Source organism: Chinchilla lanigera, unplaced genomic scaffold, assembly GCF_000276665.1.
Source record: "Chinchilla lanigera isolate Chin_1 unplaced genomic scaffold, ChiLan1.0 scaffold00069, whole genome shotgun sequence".
Lineage (NCBI taxonomy): Eukaryota > Metazoa > Chordata > Mammalia > Rodentia > Chinchillidae > Chinchilla > Chinchilla lanigera.
In genome coordinates, this window is record NW_004955470.1 from 12,549,499 (window position 1) to 12,575,399 (window position 25,901).

Sequence of the window (25,901 nt, forward strand, 5' to 3'; positions counted from 1 at the left end):
TAACTGATATGTATTGGTTTATCTTTGTCATGTTATTTTCCTGCTGTTGGTTCCCTACATTTCCCCCCTGTTTAATTGCTTGCTGTGTTTGGTGGTTCTTTTGTATTGTTCTTCTTGAAATTGTCAATTTTTATCTCTTTTTGAATATCTTTCAGTACTCTTCATTATGTGGATTTGGTGATCATAAATTTCTTACATTTTTCTTTGTCATGGAAATATCTTATTTCTCCATTGATTTGAAGGATAGTTTTGCAGGATAAGTCAATCTGCATTGGAAGTTGTTTTCTTTCAGAACCTGAAATACTTCACTCTAAGCTCTTCCTGACTTGATGGTTTGTGCTGAGAAATCTGCCATGATTCTGATGGGCTTTCCTTTGTAGGTGATCTGTTTCTTTTCTCTACTAACTTTTAATATTCTGTTCTTTTGCTGAATTTCTGAGATCTTGATTATTATATTATTATATGTTTGTTGTAGATTTATTTGGCTATGGCTAATTAGAGTTCTATATATCTCACTTAACTGTATGTCAGATTATTTTTCCATGCTTTGGAAATTTTCTGCCATTACTTTGCAAGTAGTCTTTTTGTGTTATTTATGATGACTCCCACTATTTGTTGACACCTTTCAGTCTCATATTGTTTTTCTTTGCATCATCTTGCAGCAGTTGAATTGTTATATCCTGGTTCCTTGTTATTTTTCAGATCTTTCCTTTTGTGATCACTAGCTACAGTGCTGTCTTCAAGTTCTGATAGTCAGTCTTCAGTTTCCTTCAAGCAGTTTTGCTAGCTTTCAATGGAATTTTTAATTTCCTTGATATCTCTTTAAATCTGTTTCATGTATTCAAATTCTTTCCTATATTATTCATTGCAGGTTTCCATTATTTTTCTATGCTCCTCTTATCTTTCAATCTATGTCTTATTTAGGTGTGCTGAGCAATTCCTTCATTATTGTTGTCATTTTTTTTTTTAACCTGTGGGATTATTTCTGATCTGATTTCTTCTACAGCCTGATAAAGTTGTTTCTTTACTTTAGTTACTATGATTTCAGAAATTTCAGATGTGTGACTTCCAAGTTTTTCTGTCAATATCTCCTTGACTTGTTTTGGATGGGCTAGAGGTCCAAGATTGCTTCGTTTTGACATTTTTGCAGCTCCTGAAGTTCACCGGGGCTCACCATCACTCACAAGGATGTTTTCTGGGAGCACCATCACTCCTGTGATGTGAGGGATGAGGTGCAGCTCACTGAGGCTCCTGAAGTTCCCCAGGGCTCAGTATTGCTCCCGTGATGGTGGTGGTTGGGGCAGGGGCGCTCACTGAGCCAGGCGTGTGTTTAAAGTTTGTTTCTTGTAGGTACAGAAATTTAGGTCTCATTTTGTGATCAACTCTGAGAGTCTCTTTTAACCTATGGATTTATATCATTACTCTAAGTGGCATAGTTGGGTTCTATCCCATAAGTTTTAACCTATGCATTTATAACATTGATGTTCTAAGTGGTATATTTGGGTTCTACCCCATTAGTTACTGTTTTCTATCTTTTCCCTTATTTTTTGTTCCTATTTTGTCTCCAAGCCCCTTTCTGTCTTCTGTGATTTTAAGGGCATGTTTTTAAAGATTCCCTTTTCTCTCTTTTGTTGTGTATCAGTTTGCTTCTTTCATTGCTTTTTTTCAGTGGTCTCCCTAAAGTTTTCAATAAGCATGTATAGCTACTCTTGTCCACTTTCATGCAGCCCTATACTGCTTCATGGGTAGAGTGAGTCCTTGTAGTAATCAAGGAATCAGTTATCTTCTCCTTCCTATCCCAGGGCCATGCTGTTCACATGGGGTATATGTGTATGAGTAGACATACACACACACACACACACACACACGAACACACACACAAATGTGTGTGATCAAACACATTGTTCCCATTCTTCTGAACAAACTCTTATTTATTAAATTGATTAAGAACAATAAGTTTTCATTTCCATGTCTCTTGTTTTTCTCTCTGATACCCTCCTTTCCTTATGTAGATCTGAGTTTCTAACCTTTATTATTTTCCTCTCCAAAGAATTTATTTTAGTACTGCTTGCAAGACAGGTTTTTGCAACAATTTTTGTTGTCTGAGAAATCTTTATTTCTCCTTCACTTTTGAAAATATTTTCAGAGAATGTAGAATTCTAGTCAATGGCTTTTACCCTCTCTGTACTTTATTTCTCTCCACTTTCTTCCTGCTTACATAATTTTCAGAAGCCAGATATAATTCTTATTTTCTTCTTTTTTATAGGTAAGTCCCTACCCTCACTTTCTTTCTGGATTTTTCCTTTGTCCCACATTCTCTATAGGTTGAAAATTATTTCCTGAGTGTGGCTTTCTATCTTATCCTCCTTCATTTTCTCTGAGTTTCCTAGATTTGAGGTTTGGTATCTGACATTAATTTGGAGAAAGGGCTAGCCATTATTATTTCAAATATTTTCTCCTTTCTTTTTTTCCTTCTTCTGATATTCTTATGTAGCTGCCCCAAAGTTCCTAGATACACTATTGTATTCTTTTTTTTTTTTTTTCATTTTTTTTTCTCTTTACATTTCTGTTTTAGACATTCCTGTCATGATGTCTGGAGCTCAGAAGTTCTTCCCTTCACCATGTCCTGTCTCCTATGAGCCTGTCAAAGGCATCTGTGAGTCTGTTAGTGCTTTTGAATAACAGCGCTCCTAGGGCTCTTTCTTAGAATATCCATCGTACTGCTTTCACTGCCATCTGCTCTCTCTGCTGTGTATCCATGAAGCCTGAAACATTTTTACTGTGACTGTTTTAAATTCCCAGTCTTAGATTTTGGTCAACCTGGTAGAAAGACTTGCCTTCGCTCCTGACATCCAGACAAGTTATTCTGCACACAAGGAGTGACTGTAAACAGCCATTAGTGGCTAGTGGTCGGGAGTATAGGGTGGGGTTCTGGAGTCCTGTGACAGTCTTGGCTGTGATCCCTGCACTTCTCAATACCCCATTTTTCATTGGTGGCCAGGGTGGCTGGAGCTGACTGTTGGGGTAGCTTGGTTAGTTCCAGTTAACTCACAGGTTATGCTCTGGTTAGCCAGTCTCCCCATGCAGATCCCTGAGGAAGAGCAGGGTTTTCTGGCATGTGGAGGTGGCTTATTTTCTGCCCCCACTGATGCAGGTAGGTTTCCCCAGATATTCCCTGCAGGACCAGAAGGCCTCCTGGAGGTGAAGCTCATGAAGGCTGGCCCTGTGTCTGGGTTGCCTTAGACCCCTACTCTTCTGACTGCCCCTGCTGCTTCCTCACTTGGGGTGCAGATCCCTGGGTACCCTCCCAGGCTCTGTTTCCTCCTCACCTAGCAGCAGCTGCAGTGGTAAGCAGAGGTTTACCCTGTCACCCTATTCTGCCATAGGTCTGAGAAGCTTGGTTGGTTTTCAGCTTGTTAAGCTTTTTACCTGCATTGGGGTGGAGTGGCAACTTTTAGGTGCCAGGTGGGAAGCAGGAAGCACCCACCTCCTCTGATGGAATAGTGACTGCGTGTGTGTGTGTGTGTGTGTGTGTGTGTGTGTGTGTGTGCACAAGCCAGGTGGAGTCCTCTGTAACTAAAGCCCCAGTCAGAGCCCTGGTGCCTGTTTCACCTCATCTATCCTCCTACTGAGAAATATTTGTACTTTTAATTTTTAATTTTTACCTTACTGCAGAGATCTGCAGTGACTTGTCAGGCTGGGTGCTTTTGTTTCTGTCCCTTGCCCCAGCCTGTGTCAACCAGTTTTCTCTATACTGAAGCAAAGTAAAATTTTGACATTTGATTTTTCAACTTTCTTAAAGAGTTCAAAGTTACAAGTGAAAATATAGAGCATCATCCAGAAACACAAGAAAATCTTAGGCCTTTTGTTTCCTTTTTGTATTTGTTTTCCAGTTTGTGAGACAATTCTACTATGAAACTGATTGGTATTCATTGTAGAATGTTTGGCAAATAGAAAAGGGCACAAAAATTAAAAATAAAAGTGTCTGACTACTTCCTCACCTGCAGTTACCTGTCATACAAATTTTGGCATATATGTTTTCACACTGTTTCTAGGTTTGTATTTTAAAAATTTTTAACCAAAAATAAGGCCAGATTTGTAAAATAATGATGTGTTCACTTAATGAATGCTGTGCAGTTGGCTTTGCACCTTAATTTTTCATTGAAAAATAATTGAGCTCCGTGTAGGAAGGTGCTGCGTGTGCTCATGTGCATGTGTGTGGAGCACCTGCACCCTGGCAGTCTGTAGGAGAAACTTGATGATAGTGGGGTGCTAAGCTGAAAAGCAGAAAGCAAGCCCGGGACTGGCATTTTATGTTCAGTGTGAACATTTCCCTGTTACACTGTTGTTTCGCCTCAATGCCATTTTGAGAGATGGAGCCTACCCCATGGAGTGGGCAGTGCCGCCACGCAGAGCATTTAACCAATCCCCTCGGCACTTGGCATTAGCTTTCCTGGACTTTAACAACACTGGAAGGAACATCCTCAGAGTCAACTCTTGTGCACACTTGGGTCTTGGTTGTCCCTAGACATAGTGCATTCAGGTCGGGCCTGATGAAAGAGGAATCTTCTTGTTGAAAATCCTCCCTGTGATTGAGTCTCTGTTTAACAGCAGTTTTCTTTCTTCTTCTGAGTTCCCTGATTTTTGTCTTTGGCTTATTTTTCCTTTAAAATATTTGTCTTTTTTCCCCATTGTTGTTTAAAGTCTTTGTGGAACAGGGATATGAAGCCTTTATTCTTCGCGCACCCTGCAAGTATTTTTCTAGTTCGGCTTTTTGTTCTGTGTCTGCTGTTTTAACATAGGTTTCAGTTTTCCTTCAACCAAATCTTTGTTGTATTTTTCAAGGTACTTTCCCCAGTTCAAAATTAAGCATCTATTCATTTTTCTTCTTCAATAACCAAGCTTCTTTAAGTATATCTAATCCTTATAGGACTAGTTTTAGCAAATCCACAGGACTGTTTTTTAATGATTAGACAATTTTAGTCACACTTTCTGATTATTGATGGTATCTGGGAAAGCCAATAATTTTTATGAATTTATTTTAGAATTGGCAGCCATTTTCAAATTCTTATTCTAATTTTTGGTTTCTACTTTGTTTTTGTAGGTAGAAAATTATGTACTCATCTTTCCAATATTTACATTTCGTTATTTTCTGTTTCTTTGGCTTTAGTTTCTAGAACAGCATTAGATAATAGTATGGATTTCTGATTTTCTAAGATAAAAATTTATCTACCATTATCTTCTTTTTAATTTTATATAAGTAACTTACTTTTCCCTCTGCATGACCAGTGAGGCATGGTCTGACCTGGGCGGGCCTCCTGCTGGGACCAGGTGGGTATGTGCACTGCAGTTTAATGGTGACCCTTGGGCATACATAAGCCAGCCTCCGTGCAGTCTTGAGGGTGCCAGGGAAGCCTGTGCTCCTCACCTGAAAGGAGCCCTGGGACACGTCTCCCACCTGTGTGAGGCGGCGCCTACAGGCGGCTCAGCATTTCTTGTCCTATAGTATTTACTGGAAGAGGCACAGCAGTGTCTGTTATGACAGGACACTTAAGGAATGTGATTGCATTGCTAGGTGACTCTGTAGTGGTTATGTGACTGTCAGAGTGTGGACTTACTCAGCCTCGATGGCATAGCTGTCACACACTGAGGATTTGCAGAGCAGGATATGGCACAGCTGGGTGTCCCTAGGCCCACAATGACAGCATCAGATCAGATCAAGAGCAAGCAAAAGGGAAGGGGATCAAGAGATGGAGGGAGAGTATGGTGCAGGGAGTGAGAAGAATGAAAGTGTGCCATGTTCACCTACAACTCGTCAGTGAGGGGGATCACTGTGTACTGTGCAAGCAGTTATAGTACCAATAAAACAGCAAGAGGAGATACTGTAGTTGAGTGAACCTGAGGTATGTGAGGCTGCCATAGTATCACGCTGCTGACACATGTGTCTTTACAGTAAAGTGCTCTTTGTAGGAGGAGGAGCACACTCTGAAATGATAGTAGTGCAGTGAATACTCAGACAGCACAGTTGCTCACTATCAAGCATCACGCACTGTCTGTGTTGTCCGTGCTGCACCTTCACCTGTTGGGTGGGTGGTGGGTGGATTCACACAGCCTCCCATGGACAGTTGAGTTATGCCTTGTGCCACAGTGTTGTAACAGCTACAAAGCCACCAGGGGTTTTTCCGTAATTTACAGAGCCACTGTCACAGGTCTGGCTCATCCTTGACTGGAGATCCTTGTGCAGGGTGCAACTGAATTCCAGAGTCTCTGATCTCCTTGTTACTTGCTGGTTATGAAAGCTGGGGATGGGAGTTGGGTGACACATCCTTGCCCTCTCCTCACCTCAGAGGGTTGGAGGAGACCTGGGGATGGTGCGGCACTGAGCCCCACAGCCTCTGCCCCATCATCCACCCCTCACCTTTGCAGAGCACCCCATTCTTCTCCCAGGAAAGTCCATTGCCCAACTTGGGATGTCCCCTCCTGACCTGGAGAGAGCTTCACGGGAGCAAGGCAGTTTCTGGGGAGGGCAGGTGGCACCTTGGATCTGACAAGATCCTTTGTGAGCTCCATGCATGGTAGAAGCCCAGTGGGCCAGCTGATCTTCAGCAGATGCCCAAGCACAAGTGACAGGTGGGCTTTGAGGGAGGTTGGCTTCAGACTGAGGGTACATGCTGGTTGCTGAAGGACATGTGGCCAGGAGGGTGGTGGGCAGCATCCTGTATGGGTACTGTTGTGCCTGAGTCGGGCACCTTGAGCTGGGAGGTGGGAACAGTTTCCTCTGGCACTTGCTACAGGTATGTCTCTGCTCCCAGCAACTCTGGCCACACCCTGGTTGGTCTCCATCTCTTCTGGGTTCTTCCTGTCACCTTGCACTCCCTGTCCTTTGTCTTCAGGGTTCCTGGACCCAGGACTTCACACCCAAGTGTTTCCTCTCATGTCCTGTCCATGGTCTCCAAGAGCTCTTCTCCCTTCCATGCATGTGCTTGCCATGTGCCGCTGTTCACATATGTTGCTTGTGTGCTGAATGTGCTGGGGAACTAAGGAGGAGGGGGTGCAAAGCTCTGTGGACTCATGGCTCTAAATCAGTCCACTTGGCTTGGATCACTTCTCCTTTTATTCTTCCATTGAGCCAGAAACAAAGCATGTTATTCTTAGCTGAATTTATTTTTATCCAATATGTTTTTCTTTCATTGCATAAATCACAGGAGCCTGTGTTTTAAAACTCCAACTATATTTTGAATTGTGAGGCTTCCCCTGCGGGAGCCTTTGAGGCTATGGTCATCCTTGTCAGAGCAAGACAGTGGGTGAAGGGAAGGCTGAGTGGACCCCACAGCTTCCTGGACCAACCCCTAGCCTCCAAGTCTAACCAGTCTCTTGTTGTCCTTTTGGGGTTGTCATCGTGGCTCTGGAATCTGCAGGATGAAGTTCTGACCGTGATCCGCCGTGTGGATGACAACTGGGCAGAGGGCATGCTGGGAGACCGGATTGGGATCTTCCCCCTGCTGTATGTGCAGGTGAGTCCTCACTTACATGCGGGTCACTGTGTCAGCCTGGGAGTCTTGTATGGGGGAGACAAGGGCCTCCACAGACCCCGAGGACCATGGTGGCCGTGGAGCTCCACTCGTATCTCCTGTGGCCTGCGAGAGTGGCTGTGGCCAGCATGAGCAGCCTCCCCCACATCCCACAGCCTTCCCTGTTCCCTCTCAGACTCCTGCACTGTGCTGTTTGCCTGAGAGGTCCCACATTCTGCTGTTCTAGCCCTCTAGCCCTGAGGTCAAGAGTGGCCCCAACCCTAGGCACATTTCGCACGATGCACGGGGCTGGCATAGGCCCTGTCATTCCTGTACTTTCTCCTGGCTTCTGCAGCTTGAGCCTGCATTGAGGTCCCTCGAGATTCCTTATCTCTCAACAGGAGGCACTCTGTTCCTAGGGGTCCCCTTAGGGCAGTGGTGGGGAAGGATCATCTGAAATGCTGTCCCCTTGGGCTATTTGTATGAGTGTCTGACCCAGGTGCGTGTGTTCTCTGTCTGTTAGAGCAAGTTCTCCTGCAGGCACTCTTTCATCCTGTCACCTTTGGTGTCATCCAGTACTAGCATCCTTTGAGCTGGGGCTCACTGAGGGCCAAGTGTTTCTCAGGACCTCTCTCATCTTTCGAAGAATGTGGCAACTGAGACTGATGGATACGCCCACTGCACAGATGAGCAGACAGAGGCCCCAGGAGTCTGGGGGTTTCCAGCCCCACAGCAAGTGGAGGCAGTGTTGGGGTTGAACACAGGCTGTGTGGCTCTAATTCACCCCTTCACTCTCCTGCCCACAGTCCACCAGCGCCTCCACTTAACTCAGCATCTCACTCAGTACGCGCAGAGTTCTTCCAGGGGCTGTGGGTGGCTGCAGATGTGTGTCAAATGCATAGCTGTGGCATGCAGGGCCCTCGGTCTCTCCTCAGCTTTTTCCTCTTCCCTCTTCCCTAAACATCTGGATGAGTGTTTTCCTCACATCTACCCTGGATAAGCTGTCCAGGGCATCCCAAGTCCCTCTCATGACAGCATCCACACACTGTGTCTAGGCCACTGGTAGGCATCTGTATCGCTGTGACAGCACCTAAAGAAATCAGCTCACAGGAGGAGAGGGTAGGTGAGGTAGCACTTGGGTAATCACAGCCACTGGGAGGTCAAGGCAGGTGGATCTTGCATTTGAAGATAGAGTGGGGGACTTAGGACCTTGTCTCAAAAAAAAAGGCTGAGTGGGGCAAAGCAACAGTAAGAGCACTCTCCTGGCAAGCACAGGCCCCGGGCTCAATCCCCACCACTGTTTAGGAAAAAAGGAAAGAGGAAACACTTGTTTTGGCTCACAGCGTCAGAGTTTCAGTCCATGGTCACTGGGCTTTGCTGCTTCTGGGCTGTGGAGAGGTTGAACATCACAGTGGAGAGTGTGTGGTAGAGCAAAGAGGCTCTTGGCAAACAGGAGGAGCAGGGAGGAGGTTCACGACACTGTCCCTAAGGGCTGTGGCGCCTATGACACACTTGCTTGAAGAAGCCCCCACCTACTGAGTTTGTCACATGCCATCAACGTCATCCTGTCATGAATCCAAGTGTATTAATCCACAGATGCAGTCGGAGAGCTCAAAATCCAGTCTCCACCCAGTGCTGTCGGCCGTGACCCGTCCCTGCTCCCGCACTTGTCCTCCAAGAGCCCCATGTGCGAACCCACAAGCCAGTGGGGGACACTTCAGATCCAGATCAGATCAGACCAGGTGCACACATCCCCTGTGTCAGGTACCCACACCTGCATGCCATTGCTGGAGCCTGCATCAGGCCAGGGATTCCTCTCCATCCTGCTGCTGGAGATGAGGACTTCACACACGAACACCAACCACAATGTACTCTAAAAGTCCTACATAGGACCCCCCAAATATTTTTAGGCAGTGAAACATTTTCTCAGGCAGAATCTCAAGGGATACTCAAAGAAGCATGAAGAAATGCTGATAGAGACTTGTTACTGTGGCCCAGATGGAAATGGTTTCAGTGTCCATGGAATGAAACAGCTGAGTACAGCTTAGCACTCCCTTACGGTGGGACAGTGTCCAGCAGTAGAAACAAACAAAACTGCTACTCTGAGAAGGCAGGATTAATATGCCAAAGCATCACCTCACATTCACCTGTGTGGGGCCCTGTAGTCCTCCTGACCTCACTGCGGACATGGGCTGTCCCGCAGCTCACCTGTGTAGGGATAAACTGTCCTCCTACTGTCCTCCTATGCCAAGTCTTTAAGTCTCAGTGCCATATGTCAGGTTTGTGGACAGGTGTGCAGCTGTGGTCACCAGGCGTTCAGCTGCCAACTCCCACGGACTCACACTGGGCCTCACCATACCTGAACTCCACTCCTGTGTGCCATCGGCCAGGGATGCCCAAGCCATGGTGAACCTGGTGAATGAGTTCATGCCCTGAGGACCTGCCTAGACCTGCTGAGTGGACACAGTAAGACAAGGGCCAGATGTGGCTGGAACGAATCTTTCCTTTGTTGTCGGCATCTCCTCTCAGCAAAGGCCAACCTTGTCCCCAGACTGTAGAATAATCCTCCAGTGCCCCATGTGGCCCCCAGGCACCAAAGCATCCACACCAGTGGTTGAGCGGCTGGCCCAAGGCCCTGACTCGTCCCTGTTCCCGGCCCTCCTCCTCTGGCCCTGTCTTGCTCTGTTTCCTGCCCCAGCCCGTGGCCCAGCACTGCCTCCTTGTTCCTCTCTCCTCTCAGTTTTGGGCATAGTCACCCTCCAGCGACCTTCCCTCCCAGAGACCAAGTGCACTCACCCAGCCACCAGATGACAGCCAGGCAGGTGCCCTTGCTATGACCTGGGATGACCTTGCCCTTTCCCACATGACACAGAGAGGGCAAGGCTGGGCACTCACCCTCGGGAATGCATCCAGGAAGGGACCAGAACTGGGCCTGGACAATCTGCAGGGCCTTCCTTCTGTGTCTTTGAGGGGCAGAGCAGCTCACCCACTGTCATTTCAGATTTTCAGAGCACTGTATTCTCATGATGTGAGGAGGAATCTGTATGAGGGAGTCCCTTCTTCCCGTGGGATGTCACAGTGACACCTGAGGTCAGGAATGTAGTGCTGCAGTGAAACCTTGGATTCCTCAGTCTGGGGCCTGTTCTGTCAGAAGAGTGCCCCCCTGAAGACTCCCATCTAGCCAGTCCCTTTCTGGAGAGCTCCCATATGGCCTGGGCAGGGCCAGCCCAGGACTTGTCCCTGAGCTGTAGTGGCCCAGTGGCAGGACCACAGGCTAGCAGATCAGGGAGGCCTGGGCATCACTGGTGCACAGCTGTGTGGCTATGGCCAGCTTCTTCGCCTCCCTAGCTCTCAAGAGACTCCTGTCCTGGCGGAATGGAACCCAGAGCCCTGGTGTGTTTTGAGAGTTCTGGGTTCAGGCCAGTGGAGAGATGGGGTGAGTGCTGGCTCTAGAGAGCAGGGCCGCCTCATCCCAAGGTGCTGGAACCATGTGGAGGTGGGCAGGGACTCCTGGCTTGAGAAGACGCCAGCCCTCTGTCCAATGTCCATGACTGTGGCTCTGGTTGGATGGTGTGTGGAAACTGTTGATGTGATCTGTGGATCCTGGACAAGATATGGACAGCAAAACTGAAATTCTGATTCAGCCCAATAAGTAAAATTCCTCTCCAAAGTGGGAGTTCCTAGTGATAAGTATTTCCCTTTTGACTCATCTTCAGCACAGATTGAAGATGTGTGGCATCTGCAGTTTGTTCTGAGCCTCCATCACCTTTGACCTTGACGTCAGCCTGCTGGGCTACATGGCGGCCTCTCACTTTACTTTTCATAGAGAGAACATTGTTTTGAATGTTCACAGCCTCTAACGTGCAGTTAGCCCACGTAGCAATAACTTACAGGTATGACTGACTGTTCCCCTGGGGACAGAAGAGCTTGTGGTTGCAGCTGTGTGTTTCCTGCTGTTGTGGATGCTGGCTCTGTGGGGTGGATTTACCATTGCACGGGGCCTGTCATTTCTTTAATCTTGCCCTGTTGGTTTCCAGACCCTGGACTGGGGCAGGGAGTGTTTACAAGGAGAAGATGAGTAGGGGTGTGTGTTAGTTGGGGTTCTGCCATCAATAGGGCACACAGAACTATGAGAGAGGAGAAAACTGGCTCATACACTGTGGCGCTGAGCAGGCCATCTGCAGGCGGGAAACCTGGGGTGCTGGTAGCACAGTACTGTCCAAGTCCAAAGCCACAGAGCAAGGAGCAGAGGTGGATCTCTCAGTGTGAGGCTGAGGACCTGGACCCTGAAGGTACAGAGGCTGGAGCCTCCTGCCTGAGGGCAGAGGAGGAGTGTCCCAGCTCTAGAGGGGATGGATGGAGGGCATATCTTCCCACTCAGCACGCCCACTCACAGGCCATCTCCCCGGAATGCCCCTCACATCACACCCAGGTGTGATGCTGCCAGTTCTACAGGTGTACCTCAGTCGTGTCGAGGCTGACCCGCACGGACTACGGCTGTGAGTACAGAAGCCCTTGCTCCCCTCCTGGGAGCTGTGTGCCAGTCTTACCCGCCTGCCTTAGCTAGACAGGTCTTGCCATTGGGCCCCACCTCAAATGTGGGCAGACATCATCCTCCAGAGCACTCAAGGCTGGCAGCCCTATGCCAGCTCAGCTCCCCAGAAGTCTTGGCAGGATGAGCAGGAGTCCTCGCCGTGCGACAGGCACACTCACTCAGGGCGAGAGGAGTTTGCACAGGCGTAAGCCGCACTCCTAGTTTCTGTTTGCTGTTGTCTCGGGTTAGAAGGGCAGCCAGAATGGAAGGTGTGCCGTCAGTGTGGGCCACAGTGGTCGTGTGAAGCAGTGTGAGAGGTGCTGTGTGAGAGACTCAGTATGTGAGACACAGGGGAACGCAGTGTGGGAAACAGCGTGAGACAGTGTGACTCAGTGTGCGAGGCTCAGCTGGCGTGTGAGACCCAGTGTGAGGCCCAGTGGCTTTGGAGGGGTGTCTCCCCCGCAGTCGGTTTAAAGTCAGGGATCAGGCTTGTCGTGCGCAGGCCTTGTTTAGATCTAGAGGAGCTTGTGTCAGTCGTGCCTTTGAGAGATGGAAGAGGGGTCTGAGCACGTTGGCAGGCAGCTGGGCCCTGGAGGCCTGTGGGAAGTACTGCCTGCTCGCGTGAGTCGGGCTCTTGTGCCTCAGGCTTCTTTTCTTCGTTACCTATGTGTCACTCATAGGGACAGGAATAGCCCCATACGTGATGGGGCTGTCTTCCCTGCCTGGAGCTCCCTGATGTCCCTTGCTGACCTCAGTGCTTCTGCACTCACCTGTTGTCCATGTTCTTTCCACACAGGGACAAGGCCCTCCCTTCCCCTCCATGGTGCTCCTGAGCCCTACTCCATGGGGAGAAGACCCTGAGCTTGCCTTCCTCAGGCCTTCTGAGTGGTCAGCTCCTGCCTGCCTTGCCCTTGACTGTGATGGCTGACAGAGCATGTGACAGTGTCCCTCTGGAGTGTCCATGCTGCAGTCCAGTCTTTTCACTTGACTTTTCCTATCTGAGGAGTCTGGCCTGTGACTCACAAACTTCTGTGAGTCAGTGTCACCTGTACAGCCTCCTGTCCCGGCCCTGAGCATCCCTGGCCCATGCAGCACATCTGGCCCCACTTGCTGGCCTTTACCATCCCTGACCCCAAGGCCAGGGCCTTTCCTCTGTCATCATCCTTTCAACCTGTTGGTGTTTAGCAATGGTGTCTCTGTAGAGCCAGCTACTTAGAACCAAACACGTCTGGCCAGAGTCTCTGGGGACCCGAGGATCCTCCAGGGCTCTCCACTCCAGAATGAATGGGGCTTTGCGGGAGGAATTGACTGTGGTTCGGAGTTAGTGCCAGCCCTCAGTAGGGGACCACTGCCAGAATCACATTCCCAGAGTGCTTAGCTGTCTTTGCCTTCTCCTGAGTTACCTTCTGTGGCACTTCCTGTTAAAAGGGGAAAGGGAGCACGTTGCTTGTGACCAGGATAGCTTTAGAATTCAGCAGAAATGCTCACCCACATATGCGTTTGGGAGACTTTCTAAAGGCGCCTCAATTCAGCTAATTACTACAGAATGAAAAACTGCAGCTAATTCTGGCTTCATCTCGTTCCCACTCAGCCCACTCAGAGGAGCTCAAAGCCATGCTTGCTTTTTTATCTTTCAAGTCCTTCAAAGCGAGAGTAATTAAGGCACTAGTGTGAAGCTATTGAAAACTCTTTCCACTGGGGAAGCAAAGGCCAAGGTTTGGTTAGGACCTCCTCTTCCAGGTGTCTTGTTTTCAGTGATCTTCCTTCTTATCTCCTGCTTATTGCCCTGCTGAGTTCTGTTTTGCCTTTGGGGAAGCTATTGGGTGAGAGTTGAGAGGCTTCCAGGTTGCCAGACACACCCTCGCCTGGCTGTACCTTTGCAGCTGCTTGCCTCTCCTAATAGCTGCAAGACCTACGGTCTCCAGAAGAATGTTCATCCTGGTATCAGACATGATGCAGAAATATATCTGCTGCCAGTGCCGAGTCCTGTTGTCAGCAGGTTGTCTGTAGTTCTGCCTGCTTTGGGTCTTCATTGATGGCTTAAGCCTTGGCTGAAAATATTTATATTGTCCCTGAAAACACTGTCCCTTTTAGACCACCATCCAGCCATCTGCCCATCCATCCACCTCTCCATTCATTTATCCAATCATTCATCCATTCACTTACCCATCCATTTATCCATCCATTCATTCATCCATCCATCCATCTACCCATTCATCCTTCCATCCACGCACTCATCCATCCACTCATCTCCATTTATCCATTCATTCATCTGTTCACCTATCTATTCCTCTACCCAACCATCTATTCATCTCCCCACCCACTTCCCTTACGATTGGGTTGGTGGATCAGAACTTCTCTGGGTGTGTCATGTGACATCTCCACACCTCCATTTCTTCATCTCTGTGATGGGAGCAGTCACCTCATCTGCCTTGTGGGTCTCAGGAAGGTTGTATTAGTGACACAGCAACACACAGTGACTGTCACAGTGAGAGCTGTATTATAAATTATTTAGCTGTCATTTTTTGAGTCCTACCCAGACTCCAGAGTCCCCTGAGTCACCTCCCTCCCATGAGACAGCTGTGGGAAGCTCCAGTCTCCTGGCTGACTGCCACTTAGTCCTGCAGTGAGTGGTTGAGGCCATGACAGAAGTGGGTTTTGAGTTAGTGCTGAGTTATAAGTAAGGAAAGCAGAACTTCATGCCGTTCAAAGGAACTGTTTGGGATGGACTTAATGCTCTGTTCAATGTGGAGGAAGAGTCACGTTGAGAACAAGTTTGCAGATACCTGTGGGGCGAGGAAGCTGTCAAGAGACTCAAGCTTTCAGGACAGAACCACCTTGAGGCAGAGCCCCTGCCCAGGGCTTCTGTGGGGGAGGAAGGGGCTGTGGGGCTCCCAACTCCCATCTGAAGGAGCCACCCAGCTGTGGGGCGGTACCCAGTGCCTCCTGAAGATCAGGAAGAGGCTTAAGACCAGGACAGAAGAAAACCCCAGAGGTCCAATCAGTAACCTTCTTCTGTTTAAGAGGAGAGGGACCATGCACTTGCTTGTATTTTTGCTAAGTTTGCAGGAGAGCTCATGTATCTGCTTGTTCTTAGACACTTAATGTTGGGGAAATATGTCCAGGGCTCGCTGCAGTTTTGGTTGTAGCCATTCATCATGTTCTTTCCCACCCACTGTATCCTGTCCTGCCCACCATGTCCTGTTTTATTTGCCATGCCCTGTGCTGTCCACTGTGCTCTATTCTTGGATCTTGCTGAGCAGGGAATGGGGTCTCTGCAAGGTGGATGCTGAAGTGCATAGTCACAGCACATCAACCCTGGGACCAATGTCTCACCAAGAGGGTGAGGCCTACGTCGGCCCTGGGAGAGGGAAAGGAGAGGACCCCAGGCTCGTGGTGGCTACAGGTGGACATGTGATGTGGACCCTCTATCGTTTCCTCAGTTCTTCCCTAGTGTTGCAGCACACACAGTCCCACTCTGCCCCAACAACCTCACTTGGAAAGTGGCTGTGCAGCCAATCATCTGCCCCTCCGTGTCCTTGGTGATCTCTGGCCTAGCTAACCCCTCCCCTCCGGCAGTCTGGGAGCGCCACACTGGGGAGGCTCCTAGGGAGCCCTCCTAGGTCTGTATTCCAGCAGCTGGTGGCTGTCATCTGGGCTCAGAACCCACCCAGTGGGCAGGGAAGGTCAGCCAGACCTTGCCAGAACCTCAGCTCTGCCTAGAGCTTGTGCCCATGTAGGAAAGTGCTGGAGGCTTCTGGAGAGTCTCACCCTTGGGGCAGAATGGAAGATGCGTGTGACCGCCAGGCTTGATGGCTCCTCAGGGTGCACAGATGCCTGGCTCTCGGCTGCTTTTTTGTTTCATTTGCTTTTAATGAATTTTTCTGATTATAAAAATAGTACTTAGCTTTTGCTCAGAATAGAGATATTCAGAAAAGTATAAAGAAGAAAATTAAAATCACTCATAATCCTACTAGTAAATACAATATTCACATAAGAAAGGACTGAAGTGAAAGGTTGTTAGCATATTGTTCCATTTCCTTTCTGTTCTGTGTCTAAATTTGTGCATATTTGAGGCAAATTTGGATGTGTGCTGCATCAGTATTTCTTGCAGCTTTCTCCTAAAATTGTGAGTTTCCATTGACATCACTGCAGTGGCTTCAGGGTGCATCACTGGTGCCCCCATGACCCTCGACCTCCACATCCCCAGAGCTGACACACCAGCTGAGACACCCCACAGCTGCCGACTCCCACATGTGACCCGTTGCCAACCTCATCTGTGCCCACGAGTCTGTCCCTTCTCAGACACTTCAGCCTCTGTCGCCCTAGGACCTTGACATGTACGACTGCTGCCTCCCCACCTGGCCTGTGGCCCCATTTAGTCTTCAGCCCCATCTGACGCGCTAAGGAAATGCCTGACTGCTTCTTGTTTGTGGGGTGGTTCTCCTGAGAGCGGGGTGTCTTTGTTCACTCTCCCACTGACTCACCTGCAGTGCCGCACAGAGCCTGTGGCATGCAGTAGGCCCCTTCCCCTTTGAACCCCAGCTCAGAGGGCTTGTGGGGGCCACTCCTCCCTGCTGGCCAGGACCCCAGACATGGGGGAGAAGGGGCATCTCCTGTGCATAGTGGCAGGCAACTGAGAGGAAACTGCCCACTCCTCCAGGGTCCTCAACTGTCCTGTTAGGTAATTTCCACCCCCAGGCAGCGAAATCCACCCTGTGTTGCCTCTGGTGCAAGATCTGCCTCCTTTGAGCTTCGGTTTTCTAAAGTCACTTCTGTGCCATGGTGGCAGCATGGCCACTGCCTAAATGTAGGGACTCGTTGCACTCTTGGTGTACCCCTGGGAGGAACGGCGGGCGGTGGGAATGAGGAAAAGACAGACAAGAGACAAGAGCTGGGCCAGGTGGAGGCCTCTTACCAGATGGGAAAAGAGGGCTGAACAACAACAGTAGGGGTGGGGCTGGGGATTTAGCTCAGCGGCACAGAGCCTGCATAGCAAGCTTGAGGTCGTGAGTTCGATTCCGGTACCGGAAAAAAAACAAAAACAAAAACAACAGTAGGGGTGTTTATTGATACTTTTGCAAAGTTACTATCGTGAGACACAAGGTTGCCTAGCGACTAACAACTGAAATTGTCCAGGCAGGATGCTTTTCTCAAGACTGAGGTAGCTTGACTGCTTTAGGCCCTCTGGCTCTGTCCTGCCCTCACACATATGACCAATTTCTGACTTCAGTCACTTCCAGCACCTGACTGTGACCTGGGCCCCGGGGACAGTGTGCGAGGCTGGAGGCAGAGTGGGGAGCTGCAGTGCTGGGTGCTGTGCGGTGTGGGTTCCTGGGCAGATGTAGCTCTAGGGCCTCATCACCCTGCTGCCCAGCCTCCAGAGCCACGCGCGCTGTGCATGGCTGAGTCTTCCACGGTGGGCTCCCCAGGGCGGCAGCTGCTCCCATGGCAAGGCCACCAGGAGTGTTTGTTGAATGAATAGAAGTGTTCAGAGTGGCAGCACCCAGGACAGGTAGAGCATCTCTTACTCAAAATGCTTGGAACTGGAAGTGTTTCAGAGTTTGGTTTTGCAAGTTTGGAATCTATGCACAAGATGTTACTGGCTGAGCACCCCTACCCAGAAAACCTGGCCTCTGAAGGCTCGAGTACCCAGGCATAGCAGGGATGCTTGGGCTGTGTCGCCAATGTCTAGAGCTCATGGTGCAGGAAAGGAGAGCCTGGAGCTGTTACCCGGGCTCTGAGGCTCCTGGGCAGGGAGCAGCAGCACCCCCAGTCAGAGTTGGTGCTCCAGTGTTCTGTGCTATGAGGACCTCCACATTGTGCTTCACCAAAGAAAGCTTTTTATAGGTCCACATTTGAGTCTCTGATGAGCCCAGGCCCAGCAGCTCAGGGTCATGCCCTCCGCAAACATTTGAGAGAGGCAGGGTCCAAGCAGCTTGCGTGCTACTGAATAAGCAAATTCATGGAGAAGCTGCAGACAGGATGAGCATGGTGGCCATGTGTGACTCAGAATGAGTGACCTGGCTGCTCTGTGCCTTGGTTTCCTCATCTGTGGAATGGCCACATTGCTGCTGCCCTAGGATTGACAAGAGGGTCAGAGCAGATATGGGGGGGAAGGTGACCTCAGATGGGCCAGGCCAGGGCCAGCACCAGCACCGGTCACTAGGATTGTCCCACACATAGCTTAGGAGTGAGGGTGTAGCATCAGGGTCAGCTCCTCTCCCCTGTCCTGCTGGCAGCTGGGTCTTCTGAAGAATGTGGCGTCCAGGTCCCCCCAGCAGGCAGAAGCCTCTCTTCACCACCCCTGCATCCGTGACACTCAAGGAGTGACAGGCCAGTCCCAGCACAGCAAGTTGGAGTGGCCCCAGGTGGACATGTCGTACCCTGTGGCCTATGTGTGCCTGGGGCCGAGAGTCTGGGTTCAGATCCTCCCACCTGCCATGGCTATTTGTGCCATCACCAGGGTGGAGGGAGGCACATGGGGATGGGGACGTGCCAACTTGGGTCGCTCTTCCTCTTCTCATGAAGGACATCATGGGCCACTTCAAGAGCCCCATCTAACACTGACGACCTCCAGAAGCCTGCATCCAGATCTCATTAGATGTACGTTTGGGTCTGATGTCCAACCATGAACCTGGAGCATGTTCACACCACAAAGGTGGTACACGACCTCATGGTCACTGTCCCACTGGGGCCTAGCCCCACTGGCACTGTCCTGCTGACAGGGTCCTGCTGTCTACCCTGCTGACCTCTGTCTCATCTGACCCTATGCTCCCAGGAGTGTGGGGTCAGGCTTGGCCCCAAAGGGCACCCACAGAATGAGAGGGTGGTACCAGGGACATCCTCATGGGAAGGGAATAGGTGTGTCGAGACTCCTCAAGCGACCAAGACCATGCCACCAGTCGTGCCACCAGTCATGCCACCAGTCCCCTTTGTGGGGAAGGTTTTAATTTTTACCTGTATTGGTCCACATTTGCAGTACATAATGATCACATTCCTCATAGGGAATTGGCAGGTGCACACATAACACATCTTAATTCTTTTTTACCCCCTTGCCCTCCCTCCTTTCCCCCTCTCTCCATCTCTTGGTCCCTTTCCCCTTCGCAGAAGAACTGTCTCCCTACTTCCTATAAGATGAGCGTGTCTTCTGTTTCCATAAAGAAGATCTGTGGGATGTGGAGGGTGCAGCAGGGCCTTTCACGACCCCGGCCCTCACCACCTCCCCACCCTGGGCCCTCAGCCCACAGTTGCCGCATGGGGACCATCCTAGTCCCTGGCTATGGACGTTCAGCCTGGTGATGGGACTGTGGGGGCTGAGGCTCACAGATGTGGAAGTGGAAAGGGGACATCATCAGCTGGCGCAGGAGCCATGGCTACTGGCAGAAGAGGAGGATGTGCAAGGCTGGCAAGAGGCCTTCTGATGGAGATGGCTCTGCGGCCGGGTGCAGGGCCAGCTCTGCAGTGTGATCACTGGAACCTGCTGGGAGGAGGGTGAGCATCCCTGGCCTGGTTTTGCCCCAGGAACTGCCACGAGGGGCTGCTGGTCTCTGTTCAGCAGCCCAGCCTCCAGCCAGGTGGTGCTGTCTCTCAGTCAGTGGAGGGAAGGATCTGCACATGTTGAGAACCTCAGGATGAGATCTTCCCGACTGTCGCAACAAGGACCTCACAGCAGGAGGAGAGGCTGGCGCTCAGCCTTGTGTCCCTGGAGCGAAGAGTGAAGAGGACATGGCCAGTCTACTTCTTTATCCAGAGGGTCCTATGGGGCAGCACACAGGCTTAGCAGGGGGACAGTGCTGCCTCTACCTGGGAGCAGTGCCCAGGTGACCTGTGGTCCTTGTATGGGCCCACTTGGCCCCATTTCCTGCTCCCCCCATGGGCTTCCTGGACTGTGCCCCCACCCCCATTTCCTTCTGAACATGGGGCCTCCCCTAGTGACTCTCTTCTGCAGTTTCTGGGAAGCCCTCATTCTGGAAGACCCCACACCCTTGCCCAGGAGCCCTGCAGAGGCCCCAGGGCTCCAACCCCAAATAGCTGTCCCAAAGACAAGCTGTGTGGCCCTGTGGGCTCTGCCTGCTGAGGACAGGTGCAGAGGTGATGGCTGGGGCTCTGGGTTTCCAGACTTGTGTTGACCCCTGAAGGGCGGCTGGCACTGCTTCAGCCTCTCCAGCTCTGGACACTGGGAAGAAGGAAGGGACCTGGCAGGTGCTCATCAAGCTGAGCCTGGCACCTTTGTGCCTGTCTTGTGGCTGTTGACCCAGTGTCACACTTTCTTCCTGACCACCTTGTACACAATAAACAGTTCTCTTTTATTTTTGTAAATCTCTACAGATACCCTCATCAAGTATGCATTAGGTTGAACTAATCATACTTGGGAAGAGAGGGCTGCACCAGGCATCATGAGTATAAATGTCCTGCAGGGGGTGGGGTACAGTTACACTGAAGCTCACAGAGGGTGACCAGACCCACTACCTCATAGTCTGGGGCCCTGCCAGATGCCAACCCAACCTCAGGCTCTTCCTCCTGCAGTGGTGTGGCTTACAGATCTGCCAGGAGCCATGCCTGGGGACCCACATGGGGCCATGCAGACAATGGCACAGCCCCCAAAGGCCTGGCTGAATGTTCATCAGGGGGAGGTCTGCAGCCCTTCTTTCCTATCACGTACCACCTGGACAAGATGTTGTCAAGGGCTGCCTCCACTGTGAAAGCATCTTCTGTCTGGTGGGACAGGTGAAAGTGTGGGAGGAGTCTCAGCTCAGTCCTTGCTGAATGGCTGCTGACTCCTGTGAACCTGGCTCAGGACAGCACTGTGCAGCTCACATGGGCCACCATCAGCCACCTCCCGTGGAAATGGGCTATGGCCTGGGGTCTAGAGCACTTGGGGAGGCCTCAGTTGCAGCCAGCGGAAATACTGCACTGGTGGGTACATGGGGCAGTGGGTAGCTGTCCTAGTGGGTGCAGCCGGCGGGGCTGGCCGAGGCTACCTCCTTCCCTCTCCGTGCCCTGGTGTGTTTCTGTGGGGTTGCAGGTTGCCCCTAAACTAATGATGGGGGCTGGGGTGGAAACCCCTCTGTCCTGTGAGCCCTGCTTTCTTCAGCTCCCAGGGAAACCTTTTCCATCAACCTGCTGCCTGTCCCACTGTGCACTTGTGCAGGAAGCCAGGTGAGAAAGACCCCAGTGGTGTGAATGCTGTTGGTCCCTAAGTAAGAATGTGGCAGGGAGCACTGAGCAAGCACAGCTGGTGACAGCCACCTAGTGATGCCCTGTCCCATTCTCACCCAGCTCAACGACTCTGCCAAGCAGCTCATTGAGATGGACAAGCTGTGCCCAGCTGCTGCCGCAGCATCCAGCTGTGCTGCTCCCTCGCCCTCGGACCCCAGCCCGGTGGCCAGCTCGGGCTCAGGCCCTGCAGCAGGCAGCTCAGGGGCTGTCAGTGCCTTTCAGCGGCGCATGGACAGTAAGAAGAATGCCAAGAAACGCCACTCCTTCACGGCACTCAGCGTGACACACAAGTCCTCGCAGGCGGCCACCCACAGGCACTCCATGGAGATCAGCGCCCCTGTGCTCATCAGCTCTAGTGACCCCCGCGCCGCGGCCCGGATTGGGGAGCTCACGGGCCTGCCCTGCTCTGTGCCCACCCAGGTAAGGTCCCAGCCCACAGTGTCCCTGGGATCTCAGTGTCGGCCCTGGCTCTGTGCCCAGCAGTCCCAATCCTGGAAGAGCACAAAGATGTCTAGAGCTGCACCAGGGAGCTCCCCTGCCTGGCCCCCCTCCATGTGCTGTGGATATCAGGGTCCTCCTCCATCTCCTGGGCATCCTGGACAGAGTCACTGCCAACTGCAGGACACCCTGAGCCAATCTGCAAGGCTCACGAGTACCCCTTTAGCACAGGAAGGGCCAGAGCTCAGAACCAGAATTGATGGTATTACTCTGCTTTCATCACGACTTTTTCCACAGTGCCTTCTGTTTCTAGACCCAATGCTGATTTCACGTTTGCTGGTTTCTTTGTAGATTTGAGAAATCAGACTTAGGTGTTCCCAGGATGTAAACAGAGTCATTATCTGAAGTTCTGGAAAAACCTATCACAGTGGGACATAAAGGGCAGAAGTTGTAGGCTGAGGCCAGACAGGAGGAGGGGCCTCTCTGAGGTCAGGTGTGATGCTGCAGCCACACTCATTGCCTACAGAGGAGTGGACAAGCCTTCCTGCGCAGGTAGAGGGGCCTGGCTGAGTGTGGCTCCTCCCCAAACCCAGCTCTTCTAGGGTGCTGGACCTGCACACAGGTGCATGTGGGGCCCCTTCCTCCCTGAGGCTTTTTTTGCAGCCAGCTGTGCATTCCTCCTGGGGCCATGGCTGACTGCCCCAGCCCTACCCTGGCCCAGCGGCATCCTTCTGGGACCAAACTGGGGAGAGCACCAGTGACTGTGGGAGAACCATCACTATTGAAGTTTAACTCAGCTAACTTTACATAGAGAGTTTTCCTTAGAAAAATAGAATAGTTGAGCTGGAGAATTGTGGTTTGCTCTCAGTGTAGACTCTGCCTAAAAACATCCCAATACATGCACACACATAGGTGCACACACACAGGCCTGTGCCCACACATCCACATGTGCACACATACCCATACCCTCACCATGCACATGCACACCTACGCAGTGGCAGGTATGCATGCGTGCACGTGTTGGTCCTCACCCAAGACTGGTGCTGTGATCTATAGCAGTGCTTCTGTGTTTGAAGTATTTGCCAGCTGTGACCCAGGCTGCCTCCCCTGGACCCATGCTCCCCAGAGAGCTGTCCTTGGGCTGCTGCTTCCTGAGGGGCAGGTACAGCTGGCCTGGGCCCTCTGGGCTGAGCCTGCCTTTTTGGGCTGTCGTAGGACACCTTCTGATCACAGTGTGGGCATAGCCTGGCCCACACCCCACTGTGTGCACAGAGGCCGGCCTCCTCTAGGACAGCCTTGTGTGCCCTTTGCCCAGGCTCCTGGGGATGCTGAGGAAGAGGTCTGCACAGCTGTCATGGTGATGCTAGATCTTGTGATGTTCACCCTGGAGTGCCTCCTGGTACCCGTGCTGGTATGGACAGTTGATAGCTGTCTGTAGCAGGGTACAACCCTGGGCCCACCTCCTTCCCATGTCAGCCAGAGGGAGTTCTGCAGCCATTGGGGAGGCACCCAAAACTCACCCCTTTGTTGCTCTCTGGCTGGGCTGGGCCGCATTCCGTGGCAGTGCCACCCCTCCGCATTACCCTTTCGCCTGGGACATGGGCTCTGTGCAGCCAGATACAAGATCCCGAGTTCCTCTTCCACTCACCCTCCTGCTGCCGAGGTCTCTTTGATGGCACAGGGCCCCTTGCCTGGCTTCACACTGTCTGCTGCAGTGTTCTAGGAGCAGGAAAGAGGCCCTGTCTCCATTTGTGCAGCACTGTGTTCCACAAGCATTTGATTAGCTGGTTTTATTGTGGTGCTGGGATCCTGAGGTCTCTTTTCTAGCCCTTCAGCCTGAAGTGAAAGTTGTAAGCAGGCCATGGATGTAGAGCCTGTATTCCTGCCCCATGTAGCTGAGGAGGAGCTCTGAGGGCCATGGGAGCCCAGGGTATGCATTGAGCTGCCCTCTTGGGCCCAGGGTGCTACAAGTCTGTCTCTGTTCAGAGACCAGCCCGGGTCTGCCCTGCCCCCTGCCTTCACACTGGCCACATGCTGGGCCTTTAAAGGAGGATAGGAAGAGAGGAAGAGGAGAGGAAGAAGCCAGAGTGACCCAATGGCCAGGATAACCCAACACATTCACCTTCTGGGCCTCTAGAAAAGGGCTTCAGGCTGAGGCTCTGGATGGTAATACTGAAAAGGAAGAAAAAGCCATCACAGAAAAATTAAAAAGTAGCACTTGGGTGAGGTTAGCTAAAGGCCCAGGTTGGGTGATAAGAACTCAAGCAGACACGGAGGAGGCTCTGGCTTTGGGCCTGGAGTGAGCGTATCTCATAGAGTCCAATGCTAGGAAGCTGTGGGACCTCTGGGGATTGTGGTCCCTCTCCCCATGGAGAAGTGGGGAGCGGCAGGTCAATAAGGACACCAGGGCCACAGATCAGCTTCCTCCAGAGCACCTGTCTCCTGGCTTCACCCTCAGTGTGAGGCAGAACTGAAGGGCCCCTTCTGCCCTGCTTCCTGCTGCCTCCCCTCTGCGAGCCCCTTGACCTGCTGTCCTCTGTGCTCTCACATGCAAGCCTTTGCCTCATCGTCCTCGTCCACATGACCCACCCTTGAGTCTCCCTGAGCAGAGTGGCTCTGCAGGGTGGGTGAGTGGTGCCATAGTGAACTAGGTTCCTCCCACAGCACTGCCTGCCTGGAGGCAGGACAGCAAATTGCCCCATGCAATGAAAATGGTGCCTTCTGTGCATAGGGGGTTGGAAATGCCTCTGTCTGATGGACTCACCGGAAGCACCTCTGTGGTCTCCTGCCTTCCCACCACCAGGCTGCCCAACAGCCCTTGTTCTAGGGAAAGAAGGCAAACAGGAAGCTGGGGATGCGACCTATGGCTCTTCTCAGGGCAGAATCACTTGGTTCCAACTGGAAATTTTTAAAAACCCAGACAGGTGGGAAGTGGTCCTATGGTTTCCTTCACAGACCTCATCTTCCTGCTATGGTGTTCTGGGCTTTTCACTTGCTCAGCTAGAAGTTTGAGGGTACTGTCCTCCCCTGCCTTGAGGGATGCCTTGTTATGCTGTTGGTCACATCTATGGCTCCTGGTCCAAATTGTTAGCCCAGTTAGGTAGGGAGAAGGAGCAGCCTCCCGCCTGTGACAAACCCCTGTACTGAATGTTTCAGACCATATGCAGCCAAGAACAATGAATGGGTAGATAAGGAGGTTGACTGCCAATAAAATTTATTTACAGAACAGGCAGGGCAGAGACATAGGCTAGGTCTGACCCAGACCTTGGTGTCTGCTCCTCAGGTCTTTGAGCTAACCTGGAACACTCAGAGGACATGGCATGGGCTGCAGTGTTGGGATCACCTCCATCCTAGGCTGTGAGCAGAAGTGGAGCCCCTGCTCTGCCCCAACTTCTGGTGCACAAATTGTTGCTGCTCTTTGCAGAGCTAAGGAGAGTGAAGCCCTAAATGCCTCGTTTGGAAGTTTTCTCTGGGAAGCGAGGCTGAGGATTGGATTTACATATGTGTACTGGAGTGGTCTTGAGCAATGAACAAGACATTCGAATTGTGTGCCTCTTGGGGCAGTGGTAGTGCTTTCTGGGCGCATACTGAAAATTGCAATATGTAGGTGCTTCTTGAGGATCTCTGTTAACAGAGCCCTGTGCTGCCTGCCAGCTGCACACCTTCTTTCCCTCTTACTGATCCCAACACCACAGGACTTGGCTCCCAAGGCTGCTTAGGGACCTCCAGTGTCAGGAGGACCTGACAGATGGGTATGGAATGGGGGACCAGGAGCAGAAGTCCTTCAGCGAGGGCACAGTTTCATTCCTGTCCTTGAAATCTGGGCAGCACCACCGTCCTCCCCATACATGGGCCACAGCCCTCAGGACCTGAGCTCAAGCTTCTCTGTCACTGACGTCAGAAAGCGGAGGCCAGGCTTCTGTAGATGCCTCTGAAGTTGGAGTACTCCCAGCAGGCTTTATTTTATTTTATTTTATTTTTTGTATTTTTTATCTTTTTGAGAGGATCTCACTATGCAGTTCAGGCTGGCATAGTGAAGAAGGTGCTAGGAAAGGGGATGGGAAGGGAGGAGGGCGTGGGGATGAGGATGGGAAGAGCAGAGGTCCTGGGGATAAGATGGGAAGGAAGGATGTCATGGGGATGGAGATGGGAAGGAAGGAGGTCCTGGGGATGTGGATGGGAAGGAAGGAGGTCCT

General features: G+C 51.2%; 1 protein-coding gene across 1 annotated transcript in view; it reads left to right on the forward strand.

The window, feature by feature from the left end:
* The window catches only part of Sh3rf3 (SH3 domain containing ring finger 3), a gene marked incomplete at its 5' end in the record, with an annotated part of 169,086 nt that overhangs the window by 102,895 nt on the left and 40,290 nt on the right, over window positions 1–25,901 (forward strand). Inside the window, 2 exons of the mRNA XM_005400847.1 lie at window positions 7,419–7,514; window positions 21,328–21,687. Coding sequence (XP_005400904.1) covers window positions 7,419–7,514; window positions 21,328–21,687 — 456 coding nt within the window. The remainder of the gene's footprint in view (window positions 1–7,418; window positions 7,515–21,327; window positions 21,688–25,901) is intronic.